Below are 26,096 nucleotides of genomic sequence, written 5' to 3'. Positions count from 1 at the left end.
TCAAGGGAAGGGATCTGTATGTAGGCTTTGGAATCAGAAAGACTCAGATTTGAAAGTTGAGTTTTGCCATTTAGTTATTACTGATGCCAGTGACCTCCCTGTGAGCCCTGGCTTTAACATCTCTAACACAATTATACGGTAATTCAGTTAAGTGCAGACTTTTATTGTGAGGTTTAGGTATGATGTGTAGACATTTGGCAAATGGTAGCTGCTGTTAGTCATTTTGGGAATCTAACTGTTGTGACTGTGGAAAGATCCATGGTACTTGGATGTTTTACTTCTACAAAGTTTTAAAGGCAGAATTGTTCAGAACTAAAGTAGAGATGAAGAGAAATTCATCTAATTTGCATCCATTGTTCATTGCCTCTTCCTACAAGTGATTTCTGTAACTTGTTAAGCATATATACTTTCATAAAATCCTTAACTACTAACTAAATGGCTTTTAACCCTATTTTTTTTAATTTAACTTACTTGCTTCTCCTAAATAAATTTATAGCATCATTTTCTGGTACACTGTTTTTAATGTATTCATATACTTATTTAATGGATTATAAATACAACTGGAGGTGGAGTAGGCATTTAAATATTTAATTTTTTCTATTTAAAGGCAAGTTATCAGAAATGGAAAACTGGATCCCATTGTATGCTTTCTAATGCTTGGAATAAATCACTAAGGAAAATACAGTGTGTATCAAAATGAGCATTATTTCATTTCAAGTCTTCTGGGGGAATTTTTAAGTTTCTGTAATAGAACTATGATACGTGTTACAATTACAGTGGCCAAGAAAATTTTATTTCCATTTGCTTAGCATTTGCTACCTGATTCAGTTCCACAAAAATAAATTCAGTTGGAAACTGTTAAAAAAGTAAATTTAAAAGAAAATCTGTGAATTTAACATGATCGTCATTGGGTATATAGGTTCCAGCTTACTAAATAAAGCTTAGTCTTTATGACAGTATGAAATAGTGAGATCTAACTAACTTAGTGAAGTTTTTTTCAATGTGTACTATCCTCTGATTTTATTTTATAAAGTACATTGCAAAAGGTTTTAGACTTTATTTCTCACTTGATATTTGTGTTATTTTTCAAACATCTAATTAGGTAAAACTGAATTGATTTCAATTTCTATGTTACAGGAGATTACCTGGGGCAATCGATGTTATTGGTCAGACTATAACAATTAGCCGAGTAGAAGGAAGACGACGGGCAAACGAAAACAGCAACATACAGGTTTCGTATTTTAAAAATGAATTAATTTTGAAACTGAAGAATTACATCCATGTTCTAATTTAATTATTCAATATACATTTATAATGCTATGTTATCAATGTTAGGTATTTTAGATTTAAAATATGGAATTAATCACTTTTATTACAAAAGCTATTCTATTTAGAAGTTATTACCTTTAGATCTTTTTCAGTAAGATTTCTTTCTCTTTTTTTTTTTTTTTTTTTTTTTGCTGTAAGCATAATATATAGGCTAATTGGACTAAAAAAGGGAAATACTGGAAAAGTTTAAAGAAGGAAATAAAACTACTGATAATTCTAGCATCTAAAGATTAAACTTTGGTACTTATTTCTCTTTGTCACCAAGCAAGATTACGATATACTATTATGATTCTTTTTTGTGTATCCTTTAAAAAAAATTATCATTTGCATTTTTCCATATTCTTAAAAATATTTAAAATTTCTTTATGATAGTTTCATTGTATGGACATACATAATTTATTAAATGTGACATTTTGGGGGGAAGTAGATTTTCTTTGTTTTCAAGTGAAATAATGAAAGGAGATGAGTTATTAGTAACTTGGATAATTCAAGTTAGAACTTTAGTAACAGATTTTCAGCTATTAGCTTGATCATACGTTTTTAAAAATTATTTCCTTTTTCTCAGTGCTTTAAAAAATGTCAAAGTGTTTTGATCCTCATCACTTTTAATAAATTAATCTTGTTTTTAGCATGCTTGAGGGTAAATCATTTCTAAGCTGGTAGATAGTTCTCTCTTCTTTTCCCCGCCATTAAAATGCCTGGATTTCTTAGAATAATTCTGTTCCCTACTTTAAAAAATAGCTTATCAGCATAAGTGTTACAAAAATTGCTATACTTAAAAATGAAGAAGTTAATGAAAAGAGGGATTATGTTTAAATGATACCCTTCAGCCAGCAAGGATTTTTAGAAGTGTACATTAAAAGCACATTATGTTGTCTGTCTCTGCTGTTTTCTTAAATGTGTTTGCACATCAGAATCCCTCAGGGAGGCCTGACAAAAATCCAGATTTCTGTGTGTCACTCCTGTAGGTTTGCTGCCTGTCCCTTACCTTTTTACACAAATCACTATTTTGTAAACACTTCCACTCTTCAAGTATGAACCCTTGTTCTTAAATTTACAAGGCTCACATGAAAAAGTTGTTTATATATCGGGCTGCCTATTTGCACCCTGTTAATGCATACCACCTGCTGATAGGCCCTAGTACAGTGAAGATCTCTTCTGTTGCCATGTTGATTTCTTAGTGCTACTATCTGTGACTAATGATTACATTGCCTTAATGTGAGTACAGTAACTTGGTTGGGTAACAAAGATAATACTTATTACATTATATTTATAAAGTACTTAATTTATAAATACTCTCGTTGAGAATGTTTCTATTCTTTTCTAAAGTTTTTTTTAATGCTTATTTTTGAGAGAGAGAGTCAGAGAGGGTGTGAGCAGGGGAGGGGCATAGAGAGAGGGAGACAGAATCCAAAGCAGGCTCCAGGCCCTGAGCTGTCGGCACAGAGCCTGACATGGGGCTCAAACTCATGAATCATGAGATCATGACCTGAGCTGAAGTTGGACGCTTAACTGACTGAGCCACCCAGGCGCCCCAGAATGTTTTTATTCTTACTAAGTTTTTTTGGTAATGATTCAATCATTTATTCTAGGCTTTATGTGGACATCTTAAATAGTGTGTGTGAGTATATATTCACATCTGTACATATACACATAAATCACAGACATGGAAAATTTGCTTCAAAATATGTGTTATGTGAATAAAACTTTTTACTTTGTTTCTTAAATGAAATAAATTTACTGAGTTTTTAATCTTAGGTATGTTTTTAAAATTAACTATATTTTAATTTTAGGTCCTTTCTGAAAGATCTGCTACTGAAGTAGACAACAATTTTAGCAAACCACCTCCATTTTTCCCTCCAGGAGCTCCTCCCACCCACCTTCCACCTCCTCCATTTCTTCCACCTCCTCCAACTGTCAGCACTGCTCCACCTCTGATTCCACCACCAGGTAAATAGTAAATAAGACATTTGATTTTGAGAGAAAAATAACCATGAGTGTTTCTTCTATTTTGAATTCTAATAATTAAAATAGATATTTGAAAATAAAGTCTTCACTGATTGCACTGCATTATAATTAATAGATAGGAAACTTATGTTAAATCGTCAATAGATTCGGAGTGAAAACAAATCTGTATGTGCTATGTCAGCACAGCAAAGAATACGCTAATAGAGAAGACTGGACAGATAAGAAAATTGTGATCCAAGGTATGATAGTGATCACTAAAATTGCTAATTGTATACATAGCTTATGTATACATAAACCATGTTAACTTGTTCTGAAAAGGTTTAAAGATACTTTCAGAATTGGAGTAGGTTCAAAAAAATATATCCTGTGAAGAGATTGAAGTGAAAATCTCTGGTTGTTTTTTTGTATCCTGATTTCCTTTTAGTAGACCTCTTCTGGGTGCCAGATACCTGGTATTTACTTCTTTTAAAAAGTCAGAAAATTAGTTTTATCATATTTGAGCCACTTTTGATTATTTGTGTAATTGGTGGCAATAGAAAAAAATTCATGAATAATCCCCAGATTTTTATATTTTCAACCTTACATCCAGTGGCCTTTGTTATTTTATTTCCATTAAGCTTCTGGTATTTATTCCCCTTAATCAGTTTTGGATGAAATAGCAAGACTGATTGAGATAATAATTACTTTCTTCCTAGGGAGAATACCAGCAGTAAATGATAAAAACTAGCTCCTGCTCATAATTATAACTACATACGTGAGATAAAGTTTTCTTACATTTATAAATAAGTTAATATCAATTTATACTAAATAATAAAGTTAATTTATACTAAAGAGCCACGTCCACTCAGTTACTTGGCAATTCAAGAGAGCCGTACTCATTTTAAGGTACCAGTTTTGATAAGAGTACCAAGGCACTTTAAGGGTCTGAATGAATAGTCCTTCCCTATAGTGTTCATTTTTGGTCTCTAAATATCAACTGTTTAATTGGCCCTACAGCCACAACAACTTTGATTCCCTTCCATTGTCACTTCTGTCTTCATAAAGGATAAGAATTATGAAAACGTCTGGTTTTAGAGATTCTGTTGTCTCAGAAATAGAGGAAAGAGAAGACTGGATAGGTTGGAAGTGCTTACTCCAGACAACGTTGTTTCTAAAATTCAACAAATTTCTTGTTTTGGAGCATAAACCATTCAGAGGTTGTGATGGGACCCAGGATTCTTAGGTCTTTAATATGGTGAGAATTAACTAAAGGAAAAGGGAAAGGAATGAGGATGTAGTGATTCATTGATGAGTCCTTTGTCTACTGAAAAGATAAAATGTATAAATAGTTAATTCTGAACATACTTGATTTAGTGACATTACAAGATAATCAGTGTACATTATAATAGTCCTTGTGCTATATTGCTTTACTAGGTATTAATGGTGATTGGAAAGAATTTTTTTTTTATTGCTAAGCTAATACAGTATATCCCCAGATTGCTTTATATAGTTTATATAGTCAACACTAGCTATTGTGAGAGAGTAAGTGGTATGAAAAATGGTGAAAATATAAATACCTTATTGATACAATATTTAGAATCTCTGTAGGATATTCTTCATAGGCACTGGCATTATCTGGAAGTATGACTTTTTCCAAAATCATAAAACTACTCCATTTCTTTGCCATATAACTTCTGTTTATAAGGATTAGTATCTTTTAATAATATTTAGGTCATCTATGGCATTACACCATAGAGTAACACTGATTATTATTTTTCTGTTGTTTAAGTTATTTATTTACAGGCTTACCTCGGAGATATTACACTTCTAGACCACTGCAATAAAATGAATCAAATTATGTTTTTGGGGGGTTTCTTGGTGCATGTAAAAGTTAATGTTTATACTATGCTATAGTCCATTAAAGAGTGCAATAATAGCATTATGTCTAAAACTCAATGTACATACCTTAATTAAAAAGTACTTTATTGCTAAAAAAAATGTTCATCATCATCTGAGCGTTAAGTGAGTATAATCTTTTTGCTGATCTTGGTGTCTTTTGATGTTGAAGGCTGCTGACTTACCAGGGTGGTGGTGGCTGAAGGTTAAGGTGGCTGTGGCAATTTCTTACAATAAGACAGCAATGAAGTTTGCCTCATCCGTGGACTGTTCCTTTCACAAGTGATTTCTCTTTTGGATGTGATGCTGTTTGATAGCATCTTAGCCAAAGTAGAACTTTCAAACTTGGAGTCAATCCTTTCAAACCCTGCTTCTGCTTTTATCAGCTAAGATTATGTAATATTCTGTATTCTAACTCCTTTGCTGTCATTTCCACAAACTTCACAGCATCTTCACCAGGAGTAGACTCCATCTCACGAAACCACTTTCTTTGCCCATCCATGAGAAGCAGACCCTCATCTGTTCATGTTTTGCCCTGAGATTGTAGAAATTCTGTCACATCGTCAGGCCCCACTTGTCATTCTAGTTCTCTTTTTATTTCCACCACGTCTGCAGTGACTTCCTCCACTGAAGTCCTGAACCCCTCCCAGTCATCCACGAGGCACGGAATCAACTTCTTCCAAACTCCTCTTTATATTGATATTTGGATCTCTCCCCATGAATCATGGATGAATGTTTTTAATGGCATCTCAAATCATGAATCCTTGCCAGAATGTATTCAGATTATTTTGCCCAGATCTTCCAGACAACTGGAATCATGGTCTCTGACAACTATGTGCTTATGAAATGTGTTTCTTCAGTAATAAGACTTGAAAGTCAAATGACTCCTTGATCCATGGGCTGCAGAATGGATATTTGTTATGGGGCATGGAAACATTAATCTCCTTGTGAGTGACCAGGCACATTGTCGATGGGCAGTAATATTTTGAAGGGAATCTTTTTTTTCTGAGCAGTAGTCTCAACAGTGGCTTAAAATATTCAGTAAACCATGTTGTCAACAGATGTGCTGTCATCCAGACTTTGTTGTTCCACTTTTAGGGCAGAGCACAGGCAGAGTGGATTTAGCATAATTCGTAAGGGCCCTAGGATTTCAAAATGGTAAATGAGCATAAGTCACCAGCTGCATTAGCCCCTAACAAGAAAAGAGTCAGCCTGTCCTTTGAAACTTTGAAGCCAGGCCTTGACTTTTCTTGAGCTGTGGAAGTCCCAGATGGCATCTTCTAATAGGAGGCTGTTTTATCTACATTGCAAATCTGTTTAGTGTAGCCACCTTTATGAATTATCTGAGTGAGACCTTCTGGGTAACTTGCTGCAGCTTCTGTATCAGCACTTGCTGCCTTGCCTTGCACTTTACGTTACGGAGATGGCTTCTTTCCTTAAACCTCACGAACCAACCTCTGTTAGCTTTGAACTTTTTTCTTGCAGCTTCCTCACCTCTGCCAACCTTTACAGAATTGAAGAAAGTTATAAGGGCTTTGCCCTGGCTTAGCCTTTGGCTTAAGGGAATGTTGTGGCTGGTTTGGTCTTCTATCCAGACCACTCAGAGTTTCTCCATATTGGCAGTAAGGCTAGTTTGCTTTCTTATCATTGTGTGTTCACTGGAGTAGCACTTTTAATTTCTTTCAAGAACTTTTCCTTTGCATTCACAACTTGACTGGCACAAGAGGCCTATCAGCTTTTGGCATGCCTTCCTCACTAAGCTTAATCATTTCTAGCTTTTGATTTAAAGTGAGAGACCTATAACTCTTCCTTTCACTTGAACATTTCAAGGCCATTGTAGGGCTATTAACTGGCCTAATTTCATTATTGTTGTGTCTCAGGGGAGAAGGAGAGAGAGAGAGAGAGAGAGAGAGAGAGAGAACACAAACAACATTTATCGTTTAAGTTTGCCATCTTATATGTGATTGAGGTTTGTGGTGACCCAGAACAGTTAAAACAGTAACATCAAAAGATCATTGATCACAAGTGGCCATAACAAATAAAATAATGAAAAGTTTGAAATATTGCGACAGTTACCTTAAATGTGACACAGAGACGTGAAATGTGCAAACACTATTGGGAAAGGACTCTAGTAGACTTGCTGATGCAGTGTTGCCACAGGCCTTCAGTTTGTTAAAAACAAAAGCACGGTAACTACGGAGTGCTGTAAAGTGGGTGCAGTAAAATGAGGTATGCCTGTAATGTTAATTTTCAGCTACATGCTTTCCATATTTTAAACACCTGTCTGGATTTCCTTTGATGGCTTATTCTTAGAATTGCCATGCTGTCCTGTCAGCATTTAAGAATACTAATTTAGATGAATTCTGATGCTTGTTAAAGCAGTACCTAACTGGTATATTTGCTGGTGGCTGGGAGATACCAATTGATACTAAAACCAAATATTTGTAAATTGAGACTATCTGAATTACTGTTTAATTGTACCAGCTCATGAGCTGTTGGGAGAGAACACAGCTCACATTTCCACCTGTGTTTCTCAACAATGCTAATCACAAAGATCTTTTGTATACTTGACATTCCTTAAATAAGATAGCTGATTGAGTTAATGTGCTTTTGTATCCATAACACCAGAGAGATTTTCAGATTGACAGTTGATACAGTCAGACACTTATCAGTCAGAGTGGGTACTAGCTTTCAATAACAGTATGGCTACATGGATGTATACCAACTGAATATTGGCCTTGATTAAAGCCACATTTTCAGTTACCATTTACCACAGAACCACATGATTAGAGTACATTCTATAGAGCTCACTGTAATTTAGATCACCTTAAGAATTAAAAGCAGTTAATGGAAGAAACCTGTGGCCCAGGAGTCTTTTCATGTTTCCTTAAAAATTACTCCATTTTTTTTAGAGAAACCTTGGATTTTCTGGAGAAATACTAAAGGAAGAAAGGAAAAAATATCCCTTGAAACTTTAAACGTATTTTAATGTTTTCTTTGGTAACATTTGTTTTGAAATGCAGAAGTTTTAAAGTTTTAAAGGCCTGTATATGATGGGACAAAGATAGTAATCCTTTTATTATGCCTATATTTTCAGATGCTGATTTTTTCATAAATAGGGTGACTGTATATCCAGATTTCCCTGGAATGGGTCTTACTTTTATACCTTTTATTTCAGCATAACTATTTCTATTCACTCTCAGAAATGCCTTGGTTTGAAGAAAAAAAATTATGGTCAGTTTTTGGAGGTTTCCAGGCATGACTCATCACATTAAGTGGGCTCCTTAACAAAGATGAGGTGATAGACGTCGCATGTATTCAAGGGATTTTTACTGTCAAATAGCAGACAAGGAAATGTGTATTGCCTCCTACCCTCCTGAAACACACATCAACAAACATACATGAAACCTTGTTAGTAACAATAAAATATTTGCCACAATTGATTTGTAAGAACAGTGGAGAACGTTTTGAATGGGAGAGTATAGCAAATATGTAAGGGACCTCTGGTCCTAAATGAATGTCATGACATTTGGACTAGGTTTTTTACATGAAAACGTATTTAATGTGGTTTCCTGCTACCATACTAACAGTAGCTTGAAAACACTGATTTTTCAGCATCTTAACTTTCAGAAAGTCTGTTACTTTTATTGAACCACCCACTACTTTCTATTGTGTTACATTTCTCAGAAATGCATTAGTACAGCTTCATGGTTTCACTGAGTAATAGTAGAAATTCATTTGACCCTTGAATAATACCAGGGTTATCGGCACCAACCTCCTAAGCAGTCAAAAATCTGCATATAACTTGACCTCCTGGAAACTTCTACTGATAGCCCATTGTTGACTGGAAGCCTTACTCATAATATAAACAGTCAACACATATTTTTTTATGTTATATGTATTATGTACTATATTCTTAAAGTAAGCTAGAGAAAAGAATATGTTAACATCATAAAGAAGAGAAAACGAGTTTATAGGTCTGTACTATAAAAAAAATCCACATGTAAGTGCACCTGTGCAGTTCAAACCCATGTTGTTTAAGGGTCACTTGTAATAGCTAATAATAGCTAATATTTCTTGAATGCTTACTTACTATTGATGGCACTTTTCTGAGCACATTTCATGTATTAACTCTATATGATTCTTGACAACATCTGAAGTAGATATTATTCTAATTTTATAGAAGAGGAAACTGGGGTTTAAGGCATTTAAGTAGTACCTAGAAAATAGCAGAACCAGGGGTACCTGGTTGGCTCAGTCGGTTGAGCGACCGACTTTGGCTCAGGTCATGATCTCACAGCTCGTGGGTTCGAGCCCCGTGTTCGGCTCTGTGCTGACAGCTTGGAGCCTGGAGCCTGCTTCGGATTCTGTGTCTTCCCCTCTCTCTGCCCCTAACCCACTCATATTCTGTCTCTGTCTCTCCCAAAAATAAATAAACATTAAAAAAAATTAAAAAAAAAAAAAGAAAAGAAAATAGCAGAACCAGTAGGCAGTTTTGCTTGAAAGCCTGTTTTGTTACCTGTGTTGAAATGAATCATGACCTGTGTCGAGAAAACTGTATTATATATGGCATTGTGTGTATTTACCTCAATATCATGTCTTTGAAAAGCTTTTTTTAAAATTTTTATTATTATTTTCTTTTCTCTTTCTTTTTTTTTTTTTTGTATTTCCCTCATGTTGAAGTGCATGCATATGTATTTGTGGATAGAGAAGTTAGGGAGGTTGAGGAACCAGATTTTTTTTTTTGTAAATCTAGTTAACTGAGGTTTTGCTGTTTTGTGTTTCCTGATTTGTGTTAAGTCTAGTGAATATAAACTTGTGATGTACTTGTTTATTGGAAGAAAAATTGTAACATTGGAAGGATTGATGCTATATAGTACAGTTGATTTTTATGGTACTTTTTATTGTGGTAAAATGTACATAGTATTTATTATTCTAACCATTTATAAGTGCATGGTTCACTGGCATTAAATACACTGTGTTGTGTAACCATCGCTACTGTCTATACCTAAAACTTCTTCATTATTGATAACAAAACTGTACTCAGTAGACAATAACTCTTAGCTCCTACCCCAGCTCCTGGTAGCCTCTCTTTCTTTCTTTCTCTATGAATTTGTCTACTGTAGGTACTTTATGTAAGTGAAATCATACAGTATTTGTCCTGTGTCTGGCTTATCTTGTTTTTAAAATAATTTAATTAATGTTTGTAAACTATTTTTTTAAACTATGTTCAAACTATATTACATTTTATTGTAGACTTTTAATTTAAAATTTTAAATGTTGATTAACTTTAGTGTCATCCTATGTTATCTTCATTTTTGAAAATAGAGTTTATTGAAAGAAGGCAGATTCATTTTAACTCATTTCTTGTTACATTAATCAAAATTAAGGCTCATGTGACTATGGTTCTGTAAGTCTTCAGAACAATTAAAACTCTCAGGAGTAGAATTCTGTTAGGTTGAAAAAGGCTTTTTGCTTTACTGAAATACTGTAGTCCAACTAGTTCAGACCACAGAGAAAAATCATCCCTGCTTTTAAAATTGTATATAAGGTTTACCTGTTTATCTAGATTTGAAAACGCATAGGGTTCTGCAGTTAAGAAGGGTTTCCTAAATTCATCCCGAAAGACTGTGGTCAAGTACCTTAGTGTATCACTAGTCACGTAGTACCGTGAATTATATGAAGTTAAAAGTTGTGTGAATTCCTTAAATATCTTGATTTTGGGTTAGCCATGCTACAGGGGATTAGGGAGAAAGGCAGCTCACCTCTGGAGTCTTGCTGCATTTCTTCTGAGGTCTGCATTTTGGATTAGCTTTCTGTTAGCAGTCTGGTTCCAGCACAGTGGCTCTTAAACTTAATACGGCCCCGCAAAGAGCTTTTATTTATGCATGGTTTATCTGTTTTTTGTATTAGAAATTAAAACTGAGAAATATCATTTAAAAAATATTCTTAGTAAGTCTGTTACATATTAGCATTCAGACAACATTTGTATGAAAAATACTTTTTTCAAAACAAAAAAACCATTTAGTGCAAAGAGTGGCCTTATTCTATACTTTTGCAAATATTACTGTGTGGCTTAATAGAAAAAAGCTGAATTCTTCTGTTTGTTTCTGCCTTAAATCTTTCTGTGGTTTCACACATTGTGTAGCCTCTAGAAAACTTTATTGGACACTTGTAAGAGAATGAGCATGAACATGGCAAATAACGTCTTAGTATGTTTATGAGAGTAGTTTTGACCTTGCAGATTCCTTAGAAGGGTAGAGACCCCTGGGAATCTCCAGATAACACTTGAAGAATTGCTGCTTTGGCAAAAGCTTGGTCTATACTGGGTGAATGTTACCTGTACCCTTGAGGAGGTACAATTTTGAGAAGCTGTTTTATGAATATGATGTTTATTAGACTAGTTTTTATAGTTCTGTAAGATTTTTGGTCTTATACAGTAAATCTGCCTATTAACTGACGCTGCTTGCCCAAAATAATTTTTCCAGAAGTACCTTTAAAAATATATTCCTTGAAGTTTTTGAGAACTGTACTCATTTTCTCTTAAGTTTTTTTTTATATTAGAAAACCCCCAACAGCCGATTAATATTTTCAGTGAACTAAAAATAGGGAATAATGCTAATTATCTGTAATTATTTTTCATTTGAACATTACTGGCGCAATTAATTTAAATGTAAGCTTCATGGATATTAAAACCTTCTCTACAATGATGATTTTTGAATGTCCTTTTTTCTCATGGGTGTTCCCTTTATAATAGTTACGTTTTGAATGTACTGTGGATGCTACATTTTATAGAATGTAATCATGGTTTAATATTTGCCTTTTGTTTGTGCCACTCTTCCAATCATTTTGTGATTATATTGGAGCTTATAGAGACCAGTTCCTTTGTAAAAATACTGACATTTCTATTCAGAGATATTTTTATTTGTCTAATGTAGGATTTTTGTGTTCAGTACGCTTTAGATTATTTTATAAATTAGAGGATTAAGTATTCCTAATAAGGATAAAATAGTTCACTTTATACTTAACATAAAATTGTCTTGTTTACCTTTTAGGTATGGCGTAGACTGATAACTTTGTTGCTTTAAGTTTTGTGACCATAGCACCTTTTAACAAATTTTTAAAAACATTACTCCATTCTTTTTTGCACCCTGTAATGAACTGTTTTACTTTAATCGTTAAATAGTTGTATGGTATTCTACATCTGTTTCTTTTCTTACAGGGTAGATGGTAGACAATTTGTGTGTATGTATAATCTTAAAAATACTGATGCATAGACAAGCATGTAGTGTGGAAGGTAATATTTAAAAATTTTTATAAACCTTGACTCTAGGTACTCAGTTTCTTTGTGCAGAATTTACTTACAAGCTTGATGACTTAGAAGTAGAAATCAGTGAGTGTTAAGGAAAGTGATCAAATTTATCTCTTTGTAACACAATAGTGCCAATGAAATTTAGAAGTTGGTGGGAACTTGGAAGCCTAATTTGCATAATTCTGCTGTGCTTTTTTTTTTTTTTTCTTTCACTTGAACTTAATAGAGAAATGATAGGTAGTTATACATATTGGTTAGCTGTTGCAGAGTAGCAAGTCACTTCAGAAAGTAGTGGCTTCAAACAACATACATTTATTATTAAATAGTTATTGTGGGTTAGGAGTGGGGACAGCTTAGCTGGGTCTCTGCTTCAGAGTCTGCCACAGACTTTGAGACGGTCATCTCAAAGGCTTGACTGAGAAATTACTCTTTCGAGATCAGTCACCTCTTTGTTGAAATCAAGATTCATTTCATTTCCTATGTTGCAGCTTGGTTCATGAAAGCATGAATGTTGAGAAGACAGTAGAGGATACCGGCAAAATAGAAGTCACTGTCTTTTTTAACCTAGACACAGAAGTGACATCCTGTCATTTTTGCTAGATCTTTTTTGTAGAAATAAGTCATTATTTATCTAGTCCACACCCAGGGGAGGGTATGAATACCAAATGTATACAAAGGCGTAAATCAGCAAGAGGCAGGGATCATTAGAAGCCATGTCAGGCTATCTAGCATGTAACTTTTTTCTGCCTTAGAAAAATAATGATGGGCTACATTGAGAATGAGTTCATACACAGTTTTCATTGTTATTGTTGTTGAGTACAGAGCCTCTATTAATTTTGTGCGAATACTAAAAATATAGTAAATTCCTTTAAATAAGTATCACAGGGCTGCTGCTTTTCTATTTCTTTGTCTCAATTTCTTCACTTCCCAAATAGGATTTCAGGATCCCCACCCCCATGCTTTACATGGAAGAGTACGCGTGCGTTACAGGAAAACTTATATCTGATTCTCTTTCTTTTGAGGATGCTAGGTCATATAGGCTGTCCTACAGCTGTATTATTTTACTTCAAAGTGTCACATGTTCTGTTTCATAAAAATTTGGAATGGAATTTATTTCATGTGTATTGAATATTGAGCTGTTGAGCAGCAATCCATAGAGAAGTTTAGGATCTGATGCATTGAGTATGGTCTCTGCTCAGCATCATCATCATTTCCTTGCTAGGAATGCAAATTCTCTGGCCATACCGCAGACCTACTGAATCAGAAATTCTAGGGGCAAGACCCAACAATCTGTGTTTTAACAAACTCTCCAGGTTTTTCTGGTGGTCACTAAAGTTTCAAAACCTAATCTACTCAGTCCTATTAGAACTTGAATATTAGTTTTCTAAAAGCTTTGGCCTTCAGTACTAGAAATCTTACTTTTATTACTGTTACGCGAGGCTTTCCAGGGAAATAATAAACTTTTTTCATACTCATTTTACAGTTAAAGGAAACAGTAAAACACAATACTTGCCTGTGTAATTCATATCTGTTGCTTAGGTAGTGTGTGTGTAGCCAGGAAGGTGGGAGTGTTGAAGATGAGGACAATAATTTTGGAGGCCAGTTATCTCTTTCTTTACTGTTTCTCTTGTTATCAAAAGTCAAATACTAAATAGTGATTTTTATATGAGAATTCTATTGACCTAACATTATATCACATATTAAACTTTTGTAGTTGTATTTTGAAAATATATCTGATAACACCAAAGAATTGATTTGTATTGTGTTTTATCAACCTTGTGGTTCTGGTTCAGTAAACATTAACCAATAAAGATTTGCATTGAAATATCTTAGAGGTCTCACAAGGGCCTTTTCTGGTTCTCATACTAACATTGTGATGAGTAGATATTGACTAGAAAGATGTATATCTATATCTATATATAGATATGGCATGCTTTTTCTTTTTGTTCTTAATTCTTCACAGTTGATTGTTTAAAAGCCCGCCCTATGATACTATTATAGAAAGATTAAAATTAAAAGCAGATTGTAATTTAGGGCACCTGAGTGGCTCAGTCGGTTGAGAGTCCCATTTTGGTTCAGGTCATGATCTCACGGTTCGTGAGTTTGAGCCCTACATTGGGCTCGCTGCTGTCAATGCAGAGCCTGCTTAGGATCCTCTGTCCCCCTCTCTCGCTGCCCCTCCCCCACTCATGTTTTCCCTCTCTCTCTCTCTCTCTCTCTCTCTCAAATATTCGATTTTTTTAATGTTTTTATTTATTTTTGAGACAGACAGAGACAGAGAGAGACAGAGACAGAGCATGAGCAGGGGAAGGGCAGAGAGAGGAAGACACAGAATCCGAAGCAGGCTCCAGGCTCTGAGCTGTCAGCACAGAGCCTGACGCGGGGCTCGAACTCACGGACTGTGAGATCATGACCTGAACTGAAGTCAGATGCTTAACCGACTGAGCCACCCAGGCGCCCCTCTCTCTCAAACATTAGAAAAAAAGACTAATTTTAACAACCTTCATAGCATAATTAATAATTTGTTTATAACTTTTATCTTTATGTTTTGTGAAAATTTGACAACTTTGATGTTTTCAAATTCTAAATTTTGAGAGGGCTGACTAGTAATTTCTTAGTTATTTTGCATGAATTCACATTTTAGTACATTGTAGTGAGTGTTAGCCAAAGTGATGCATGTTGCTCATGTATCCATTTAAGTAGTTTAGTAGGATTACAGAGTTCTTTGCCTAGTTCGCATACAGTTTTCTTCTTTGTCTTATACAGTAGCCGTCCCCTTATCTGCAAGGGTCCAGGACCCCCAGTGAGTACCTGAAATGGTAGATAGTACTGAACCCTATATCTTCGGTGTTTTTTCCCCACTTCTACATGCCTGTGATAAAGCTTAATATAGAAATTAGACACAGCAAGAGATTAACAACAATAATAAAGTAGAACAGTTGTAATGATATATTGTAAAATGTTATTTGAATGTGATCTCTCCCTCTCAAAATATCTTACTGTATTGTGCTTACCTTTCTCATGATGATGTGAGATGATACAATGCCTGCGTCATGAGATGAAGTGAGGTGAATGGCATAGGCACTGTGACATACATAGCATTAGGCTACTATTGACCTTCAGACAGTATGTCAGAAGGAGAATCACCTGCTTCCAGACGTGGTTGACTGTGGCTGAGACTGGAAAGCATGGCTGAGGAGGGACTACTGTACCCCTAAGAAAGCAATCATGTAGTTAAATGTAAAAACCAGGCCACATAGTGAAGTTAAACAGTGCTCTGAAGACTTCATACTGTTCTAAAGAAAATCAGGTAATAATGGATATTGAGAACACTTAATATGCTCTGCCTTTCTTACTTTTCCCATTTAGTATGGTGTCTGGGACTCTGCTAGCTTGTATTGTTTGCTGGATTCTGTTAGTAATGTAGGAAGCAGCAAGGTAACTTCAGGATGGACCAGAATTGCCATGAGGTGTAGATGAAGTTAGTAGACATTTGGAGGTCTAACAATTTTCGAAACATAACGGCTTACATGTCTTTTATATATCTTTTTCAGTCTTGTTGGTTTTGTCAGTTTAGCATATCCTTTAATGTGTGGGCAGTTAAATCAGGTGCTTCATTCTCCTTTTTAAGGCCTCTGGCTACTTTTAGATTTTTTTTTTTTATATAAACCTCTCATTCTGGTAAAACATGTGCAGAAAAAATTTAAATTATTAGCAGATGTTTCCATTGACAAGAAAACATTTGAAAGTGATTGTTTTCATTATTTTTCCCCATGCATTTAATTAATGAATTTGACATCCCCCCCCTCCGTCTTTTGGACGAATTTTGATGCAGTTTTAAGATAGGATTTAGTAAACCATTCTGACTGTTGAAATTATGGTATAAAATTTTTCATGAAAAATTTTTCTATTTTCCTAATTAGAAATGTCATTATTCTTCATACAAAAAAATAGAATTTGTATGCCACATAAGTTTTACATTAGGATTTAAGGGCACATTTCACCAGTGTAAATTAGGAATGTTTATTTATGCATAGTTTATTTCTTAAAGTTTATAATGTGCAAATGAATGAGAGTCATTCAGATTAGTATATACTGACTCCTATAGAAGTAAATTGTCCACATTTATCTTAATGTGCCCTGGGGGTGTGTGTGCGTGCGTGTATATATCTATACACGCACACACACACACACACACACATCTATATGAATTGGCTATATCCCCCTTTTCTACTCCCACATATCAAAGGAAATAATAACCTTTCCCCAATCCTGTCAACAGCAGTAAAACAATCCACAGCAACATTTGAAGGTCCCACAAAGCTTTACTAAAGTGAATATTCATCATCTTCAGAGTTATCTCGTATTAAGTACAGTATTAAAGAGCCTGTTGATCAATTTTTCTATGAAAATAACAAGATCAGATGTTGATTATCAAACTTAGTGTTAATTTCATGGAGTTTGATGTTTGTGCACAAAAAATGCACAAGTGTGCTTTTTTAACTGATGTCTAACTTTGTGATTACACCTAGTGGGGGAAATCTTGTTACCAAGTTGTTAGACTGGGGTTTCATCAGGAAGTTGGATGTTATACTGGAATTGTTGGTCCTCTGCAAGAAAACAGAATGCTTCTTTTGAGTGAATAAGCCAGGAAAATGAGGCGAGGGGTTTATTTCAAAGGTTTTTTTTTTTTTGGTGATGGCATAAATACATAACAGGTTATAAAATCCAATTACTATATTAAATTTCATCACTTGTTTTTTAGGTATTCCAATAACTGTACCACCTCCAGGTAAAACTTTTTTCATGTTTTCTCCATCATTGTTAATAAACATGAAATTTCAAGCTTATAGTTCCAGGAGGGACAGTGTCGATGTGGTTAGACTGTGGAATAGGCTATTGGGATTTCAAGGTCCTATTTTCAGCTCTGCCTTTGCTTCATTCCAGTTTTGATTAAGATATTTAGTTTTCTTATACCTGTCTTACCCACTTTTTGTAGAAATAGAGAGTCTGAGAAAATTCTCACCATATCAATTTGTTGAAGAAAACAGTATGGGATATAAAAAAATATTTGTATGAAAAAGTATTTTCAGACCAGTGAATTTTTTATATGCTAAAGCAACTGCAAAGAGAAGAGAAGGATCATTTATCTTGACTTTTTCATGGTTTCTGATTTTTTTACCCTGCTGGCATAACTCAGTATCGTGAGAAAATACGTTCTGAACCATACAATTAGGTAGATTGACAACTGGTCAGATGGTTGTTCTTAGGGTGGTCATTAAATTGTTGATTGTTGTAATGGTGTGATCAATAGTATGTATGTGACCAAGGGTTGTTTTCTGATACTTTGTCAGTGTTGCCTTTTTAAAAATATTTTTTTGGAGTGTGATGCAAATGTGATAGCAAGTGTTTTACTGAGTTCAGTATTAAAGGCCAAGGAATATAAAAAGAAGAGATGACATTGCTCGGAAGGGTGGGTCTGGATTCACAATGACCTTGATAAACAGAAATCGTGGAAGTTTAGCAGAGGATAGTATGCATATGTAGTTGTGGGATAGGGAGTCACTGATTGTATATCAATGTGGCTGAAAAAGGCTTATCAGGAAAAGTCATCTAAAGGAGCCATTGGTGTGTCTAGTTTAAAAAGAAATGTGGTTGAAAGGGTGTATAAGATAGGCTTTTTCCTCCCATTAATTGCTAAACTTCATAGTTCTGAGATGTTTAATAGAGAAGTTACAGATCCTGATACTGGGTGCAGTGAAGATGAGCATGGTGAATTTGAAACAACTTGCAGCAGGGCCGAAAATGGATTTAAATGGACTTTGAGAAGGGTTAAGAGAACTGGGATTCATTTTTACATCAATGACTGAAGAAGGAGGCTTAGTGGAAGTGTTTTCAAATATGTAGAGGGTGATAGAGAGTATATGACGATGGATTGCTTCTTGTTGTCATTCAGGACAGCATATGAATTGTAGTGTGAGAGATGTAAGTCACGTAATTTAGATCATTTCCTGACAGTGAGGGTTGTTAGAACTTGGAAGGAATTGGTATCATAAGTTGTAGAATCTTAAAGTCTTTTGTTGGGATGCTTTATTGACCATCTGAACTTGCAAGTGCAGAGTAGATTAACTGTTAAGGTCCCTTTTAGCCATATTCTGTGGTATTTCACTTAGGTATTATGAATTACTGGGAATGCAGACCTCATGATATAAAGATACAAATTATTTTCCTTCCAGACTAATCCAGAAACTATATTATGTGCCCTTCTTTGTAAAATAGTTCTTCAGGGTTGTGCTATCTAAAACATATTTTATGATGGATGTTCTCAGCCTTAAGCATTTATATATTTACTGGTAAGATTTTATTTAAAAATTATAATTTTAAGGAAATTTCTATACATCTAAAACAAAGTATTTTTTGAAAGAGGTAAATGCTATTTTATTTGCTTTTCTTCAAAAGTATTTCAAGTATAACATATCTGGTGGCAACACTACTACTGTTTATATATGGATAAGGTAAGGCATTGAGATGAACTTTCTCATACTCACAAAATGGGCTGTGTGTGGTGCTGAAAATATGACCGGGTGTCCTGACTCCCAGTTTGTGCTCTGTGTATTAGACCAGACTGTTCATTTAAAGTTTTCTTGCTCAAAAAATCTGTTTATAAGTTTAAGCTTCATTTTTTCTGTCCATTATAACATAGAGAAGCACGTTATGTCCCCAGAGAAATTTAGTGATACGCAGCAACTTTGTTTCATACTTGACATTAAATGGACATTCTATTAACTTTTTTTATCTTATGATTGAATGTTTCAGGTTTTCCTCCTCCACCAGGCGCTCCACCTCCATCTCTTATCCCAACAATAGAAAGGTAAATCAGTATGGATAGTATAAAACTTTTTTATCATTTGTAGACTTTTGACAGAAAAGTCACATACGTATCTTGGTGATATTTTCAGAGATTTAATTTTGTAAACATGAAGTAGTGCCTGAGTCTGGATCTGGGTTAGCTACTTTTATGTAAGATGTTGGACCTATAGTCCCGTAACAACACAGCACAGAGAAAACCAAATGATAGTATTTTGAAATATCTTGGTTTGATTTATGACACACTGATGAAAGAAATTCCTAGATTGGTAAAAACGTGGCTGTAGTCATTTTTGTGGTGTCTACAACTGACTAGTAATCATGAATAATGCACGTCTGTTTTATGATTAAGTAAGGACAGTTCTTAATGCGGACCATAATAAAAGCTGCCCTATTCTTTATGAGCCTGCAGTAACTCAGCTTTCACAAAGGAAGATTGGATCCATTCTACATGGCAGTAGCCTTATTTTTTATGCCCTGCAGCACTAGAAGTACTGTACTAGCGAGTATTTACCTCTTTACAGAGATGCCATTTATTTACATAGATGGCAATATGGTGTTGAACAATATAGGTTTTGGAAGTCTCCAATCTGGCTCAGAGTTTGGCTTCAGAATTCCCTAGTTTTGTGCTGCTAGGCAAGGTTCATAACTGTTCTTTGAGACTGTTTCCCCTTTTACCAAATGGTGTTTAGATAGAGTTGTGAAGATTAAAACAGCGAGTGAATAGAACAATCAGCACAATTCTTGGCAGATAAAAATCAATAAAAAATGGTAGCCATTACTATTTCCTCTAAAGTACCAAGTAAATTTGATGAAAATAGTGTATTTCTGAAAAATGATCCAAATTCTATTAATAGAAAAATTGTGAGAACTTTACATCAATAGCATCAAACCACGCATAATTTTCAAAAAGGAAATGATAAAGCCCAGTCTTAATTGTGAGAATATAAGGATTTAATTTTATTACGTCCTTGTTAAATATTTTTCTCAATCAGTAAATGTTAAAAAGTATTATTTGTTTATCCTGTCAGTGGGGCTGAATTTCTGAATCATTAAAACCCTTTTTTTTTTTTAGTTTTATTTATTTGAGAGAGAGTACAAGTGGGGAAGGGGCAGAGAGAGAGGGAGAGAGAGAATCTGAAGCAGGTTCAGCATGGAAACTGTTGCAGGACTCAGTCTCATGAACCTCGAGACAGTGGCCTGAGCTGAAATCAAGAGACAGATGCTTAATCGACTGAGCCACTCAGGCGCCCTAAAACCTGTTGTTTATTTATTTTTGACAGAGACAGAGTGCGAGCATGAGCTGGGGAGGGGCAGAAAGAGAGGGAGACACAGAATCTGAAGCAGGCTCCAGGCTCCAAGCTGTCAGCACAGAGCCCTATGCGGGGCTCGAACTCACAAACCGTGAGATCATGACCTGGGCCGAAGTCGGATGCTTAACCGACTGAGCCACCCAGGTGCCCCCAAAACCTGTTGTTTTCTTTTTTTAAGATTAAATTTTAGCAAAGTCTCAAGTACTCTGTTAGTCTCAAAGTTTTCTCTTACCTTGGGAATCAAGCTGAATTGATTGTGTTCACATTAAAAGTACTAGGAAGCTATATTTTTTTACAAGTGGGTATTAGGTTTAATACGTTTTCAGGTTAAAAGCCTGTTTTTGTATTATAAAGTTAAATTACAGAATTAAGGTTTATCATTATATGGTAGTTAAATGAAAGACATAATTCTGCCTTGATGTTTTGCATTTGCACCAAACTGTTAAAATTTAGAACTTATTTGCAACACATAAAAATACATTTTTCTTCAACAGTGGACATTCCTCTGGTTACGATAGTCGTTCTGCACGTGCTTTTCCATATGGCAATGGTAAGTATTATTTTTAGCTGCCCAGATTCAGTCCGAACCAGTATTTAAATATTTTTAAAGCAATAAAAACATACTTCTGTTGTTTAAAGTACTATCTTATAGAGCAATTAAAAAATATTAACTAAAGGAATAACTGTGTCTTACATTCTAGGTTACTTTACAGAAGAATTTTCATTTTTTATCAACTGTACTCTTAAAAATTAGTAAATGGTGACAGCATGGATATTTGTACCTTGCCTTTTCCTAAAAGGATTTAGGATTTGTCAGCAAATTGTCTCAAATTTCGTTCATAATCTTTTTGTTTCTTGCTTCAGGTCAGCCAGCTAACCTTGTTCTCCTCTTCCCCTGTTTTTTTCTTCTAGATCATTTGGCTAGGTCTTCTTTCCTGTTCACTCTTTACAAAGTAATCCATTCTAGGGGCTTCTGATACCGCCTTCTGCTTAGATCTCTTGATCATCCATTCATTTATTTTAAAAGTGCTATGCACTGCACTAATTTTAGGGATACAGTAAGCTATAAACCCTTATCAAATTTATAGCCTGGTGAGGAACAGCCAGGTGACAGAAGAAGGTGTCATGGGAGCATAGTGGAGGGGGTCTCCCACTCCAGAAGGGGTGGAGAGGGAGATAATGTTATTTGAGATTGAAATCATGTTCAGAGGCATAGGGGTGAGAGAGAAGCTGGTAGGCATGAACTGAAAGAAGTCTGGTGTGGCTGGAGTGTAGAGATTGCATGATGAATGTTTAGAGAGGAGACAGGAGGTTGTGCAAGGTGTGATAGCCATGCTGTATAGATTTTCAACCTTATTCAGAAGGCTGTGAGGAGCCATTTAGTTCTATGCTGAGCTATGAAATTGCTAGACTTACATTTGAAAAAGGTCCATGTTGGCTACTTACTGTGAGGAAATTGTGGATTTGTAGGGTGGATGGAAGGAGAAATGGCAAAAATGCTGCTTGATTTGGGGAACAAGAAACTACTGGAATAATCCGGGGAAGAAATGATGGTGTCTTGTATTCATGTAGTACCACTGGGGATGGAGAACATTGAAATACCCCAAAGGCATTTGCACAGTAGAAGTTATAAATCTTGGCAGTAGGTCAAGTGTCAGTTATCTACATCCATTTACCAGGTAGGTATCTGTATCGGGGTGTTGTACTGTCCTTCAGACCCACCTTGTCCAGACTACATGTATGCCCTTTATTCACATCAAAAGGTGGTTGTTTCTGTTGACTTGTTTCAGTGATTATACAGCCTTTTATTGGTTTGTTGGTTTGTTTATTAGTTCTTGCTGGGCTCCCAGGAAGTCCTACTCCTTAGGTTGGAGTCTTACTTTTCCCTCTCATTATTTATGTGACTTTCATAGATCTTCAGCTATTAAACTTAGTGAGACTACATTAAAGCACCTTCGTCCTACCATTTAATAAACCCTCAAATATTAGCTGTGATTTTTATGATGATCCCCACCATCTCCAGCAAGCTCCGAGTTCTCTCTCTTTTCTGCACTTTGAGGCAGGGTAGCTTGATTGTTAAAGCACAGGCCCTGCAGTTAGCCTGGGGGTGGGTCCTGCGTCTATCTTATCCTTGTAACTTGGGATAACTTAAATAACCTAAATCCTTTTCCTCCTCTGTAAAATAAAGTTTGAGCATAAAGGGCTCAGCACAATGCCCATAATATGTAAGGCCTTGGCACCCATTACTTGTTTAATTATTTAAAATTTTATTTTTACCTTTTTTTAAGGCACTTGTCCTTTTCTTTTTCGTGAGATTCCTTGTATATTTGTTTCCGTACACATAAACATGAGGAATAGCCCATATCAGAAGGAGTAAGACTTCATTCTTGAGGTTACCTATACAGTTTCCTTGTGGAAGATTTCATTATTTAGTATTTATTAAGCATTTAGCTTTTTCTCAAAGTAATATATGCAAATTTTTAATCAGTATATTAGCAAGAGTTTTCTTTTCACTCTTTCCAACCCCAACACCTCTCTCAGAAGCATTTTTTTAAAATATGAAGGACTTCTTTAGTAATAAGAGTTATAAAGCATATTGCAAAAATTAATGAGAAGAAAGGAGTTTTCTTCATCCTAATCAAACAAAGCTTTGGAATGTAGATGATGATACATCTTCCTCTGTGTTGGTAATTCTGTTTTACCTTTGTTAATTTATTTTAGGATTTTGTAATTTATCCTCAAACACTGCTTACTAATTTTTCTTGATGTGCATATTAATATATTAAGAATGTGCTCATGGCACCTGGGTGGCTCAGTCGATTGAGCGTCTGACTCTTAATTTTGGCTCAGGTCATGATCTCATGGTTCATGGGATTGAGCCCCATGTCAGGCTGTGCGGTAAAAGCACAGAGCCTGCTTGGGATTGTCTGTCTGTCTGTCTGTCTCTCTCTCTCTCTCTCTCTCTCTTTCTCTCCCCCCCTTCCCTCCTCCCCTCCCCTGCTCATGCACATTCACACACTCTCTCTCAAAATGAATAAACTTAAATATATTGTGCTTATAAAGTAAGACCCAGTTAAAAAGTATTTTGGAGAAATATCAAAGAACTGCAGAGACCAGCATTTTTGATGCTTTTTAGTTCTTCTGATGGTCTGCATAGCATTTGTATATAAGCTTATCACTCTATTTCTTGATTTATATAACTATAGATACCATCTGTTATCATCCTCTTATGATAGATGTGTATTTTGCTCACTTACCATCACTACCCCTCTCTTTTCCCCACCAGTGAAGTTATGACTATTTTTGTACCTCTTTCTGTTATCTACATGTCCTTGGTTTCATGTACTATCAAGTGCCTATCACCAGGCAAATTTCCAGGTCTTCACCTCTTCTTCCCCCTCCGCCTGCCAGCTTTGGTCAGCCATACTTCTGCTTAGGAACATTTATATTCTGTCCTATAACCCAAACTATCTGTGCCCTGACAAATTTTTTTTTCTGAAAGCTAAACAATAAACCATATTTACATTATTAGGACTATATAAATATTGTATAGAGATAATAATACTCAAGCCCTGCAAAGGAGAAAGTTCCAATGGCAAATAGAAATTACCTTTTTTTTTCTTAGACTTCATCAACTGTAAAATCATACTACATTTTAATTGGGTTCATATTTGGGGTGCCTGGGTGGTTTCCGTCGGTTAAGCATCCAACTCTTGGTTTCAGCTCAGGTCATGATCTCACAGTTCGTGGGTTCAAGCACCGCATCAGGCTCTGCACTGACAGTGTGGGGCCTGCTTGGGATTCTCTCTCTCCCCTCTCTCTCGGTCCCTACCCTGCTTGTACTTGCTCGGTCTCAAAATAAATAAACTTAAAAAAATATGATTGGATTCACATTTGAACTGTGACTTTCTCCATCTCAAGGTTTTTTTCCCCAAAAATGTTTTCAGATTTTGTTTTTCATGTATGTCCTTAAGCCATCTGGTGTTCATTTTTGCCTGTGTTATAAGGTAATGATATAATTGTCCCAGTGTGATTTGTTGAATAGTTTATCCCCCTTGAGGGATTTATAATGTCCCATCCATCAGGTTTCCATGTACGCTTGAATCTGTTTCATGGCTTCTTAGACTTGACTAACTCTCCTTTGCTAATAATGCCACATTAGCTTAGTTACTGAGTTTTATAGTAAATCTCCTATCTGGTTCAGCAAAATCTACCTACTTATCCTGCTTCAGAAGTATTCTGGTGCCATTGCTCTTACATATCCATTCTGAAATCAGCTTTGGAAGTTCCATGAACGACTGTTTTGAGATTTAGATTAGTGACATTTATATTATGCTTACTTTAGACAAAACGCTGTTAACTCATGTAGTCCTGACAGCTTTTAAAGCAGGTGTACTGTTACTATTCCCATTTTATGGATGAAGTAATTGAAGAACAGCCAGATTAAGTGGTTTCCCTGGTACCACAGAATAAGTGGCAGAATCAGGAGCTGAAACCAGGCAGCCTGGCTCCAGAGTCCTTGCTGTTTCTAAACTAGATTGGAATTACATTGATGCTTAGATCATTTTGTGTGGAATTTGTATTTTACAGCATTGAGTCCATCAACGAACAAGAACTCTCTTCATCTATGGAGATGTTCTTTAATATATTTCAATCAAGTGCTATAATTATCTTTACAAAATTTTTGCACGTCTTTGGTTAGATTTAGTCATTGGTATCTAATGTTTTTGTTGTTTTAAGTGATATATTCATTCGAACTTCCTGTTTTGTATTTGCTTGTATTTAGAAATAGGATTGGTATTTGTTCTATTTATACATATAGTATGTATATAGTAATCAATATGTATATTGATCTTGTAGCCAGTTATCTGTTGAACTCAGTATAATTTGTCTGTAAAGGCTTTTTAGCCTGTAATACATATCTGCAGATAATGATTTTGTTACTTTTCAGATTCTTGCTTCCCTCCCTGTTTTTTGTTTGTTTGTTTGTTTTGTGGGAGGGTTCTTAACTGTTCTGACCAGCATCTCTTTATAATGTTGGAGTACTGAAAGTGGAGTTCTTGTCTTATAAGCTCCCCCCCCCCCTTTATTTTTAAGGAAAATGCTTTTACATTTTTACTACCAGGCTTTTTTTGCTATTTGGTTTTTGATGGAGTCCTATATCAGATCAAGGAAAGTTTTCAAGAGCCTTTAAACTGAATGGATTTTGAGTTTTAATCAAATGCTTTCTGAGATAACCATACCGTTTTTCTTCTCTAATCTGCTAATGTGGTAAATTTCTAAATTTTTCTAACATCAAGTCACTGTTTATTTGCTAAGATAAACTAACATGGTCATGATTAGTTATCTTTAAAAAAATAATAATAAACATTGATTGATTTAGGATTTTGACATCTATGTTCATATGTAAGATTAGCCTATCATTTTTCTTT

At 35.2% G+C, this 26,096-nt stretch overlaps 1 protein-coding gene across 25 annotated transcripts in view; it reads left to right on the top strand.

Annotated features, from left to right (window-relative positions):
- Positions 1-26,096, top strand: part of FIP1L1 (factor interacting with PAPOLA and CPSF1) — an 80,924-nt gene that overhangs the window by 40,967 nt on the left and 13,861 nt on the right. For 14 of the 25 annotated variants that reach the window (XM_053217371.1, XM_027056865.2, XM_053217363.1 and 11 more), the window contains 5 exons: positions 1,138-1,231; positions 3,123-3,279; positions 17,250-17,276; positions 19,301-19,355; positions 21,159-21,214. In XM_053217371.1, the coding sequence (XP_053073346.1) occupies positions 1,138-1,231; positions 3,123-3,279; positions 17,250-17,276; positions 19,301-19,355; positions 21,159-21,214 (389 nt within the window). The remainder of the gene's footprint in view (positions 1-1,137; positions 1,232-3,122; positions 3,280-17,249; positions 17,277-19,300; positions 19,356-21,158; positions 21,215-26,096) is intronic. The other 11 variants (XM_053217366.1, XM_053217365.1, XM_053217374.1 and 8 more) reach the window with 1 other exon arrangement.

Source organism: Acinonyx jubatus, chromosome B1, assembly GCF_027475565.1.
Source record: "Acinonyx jubatus isolate Ajub_Pintada_27869175 chromosome B1, VMU_Ajub_asm_v1.0, whole genome shotgun sequence".
Classification (NCBI taxonomy): domain Eukaryota; kingdom Metazoa; phylum Chordata; class Mammalia; order Carnivora; family Felidae; genus Acinonyx; species Acinonyx jubatus.
The sequence above is the reverse complement of the archived record's forward strand: the minus strand, read 5'-3'. Positions and strand labels throughout refer to the sequence as shown.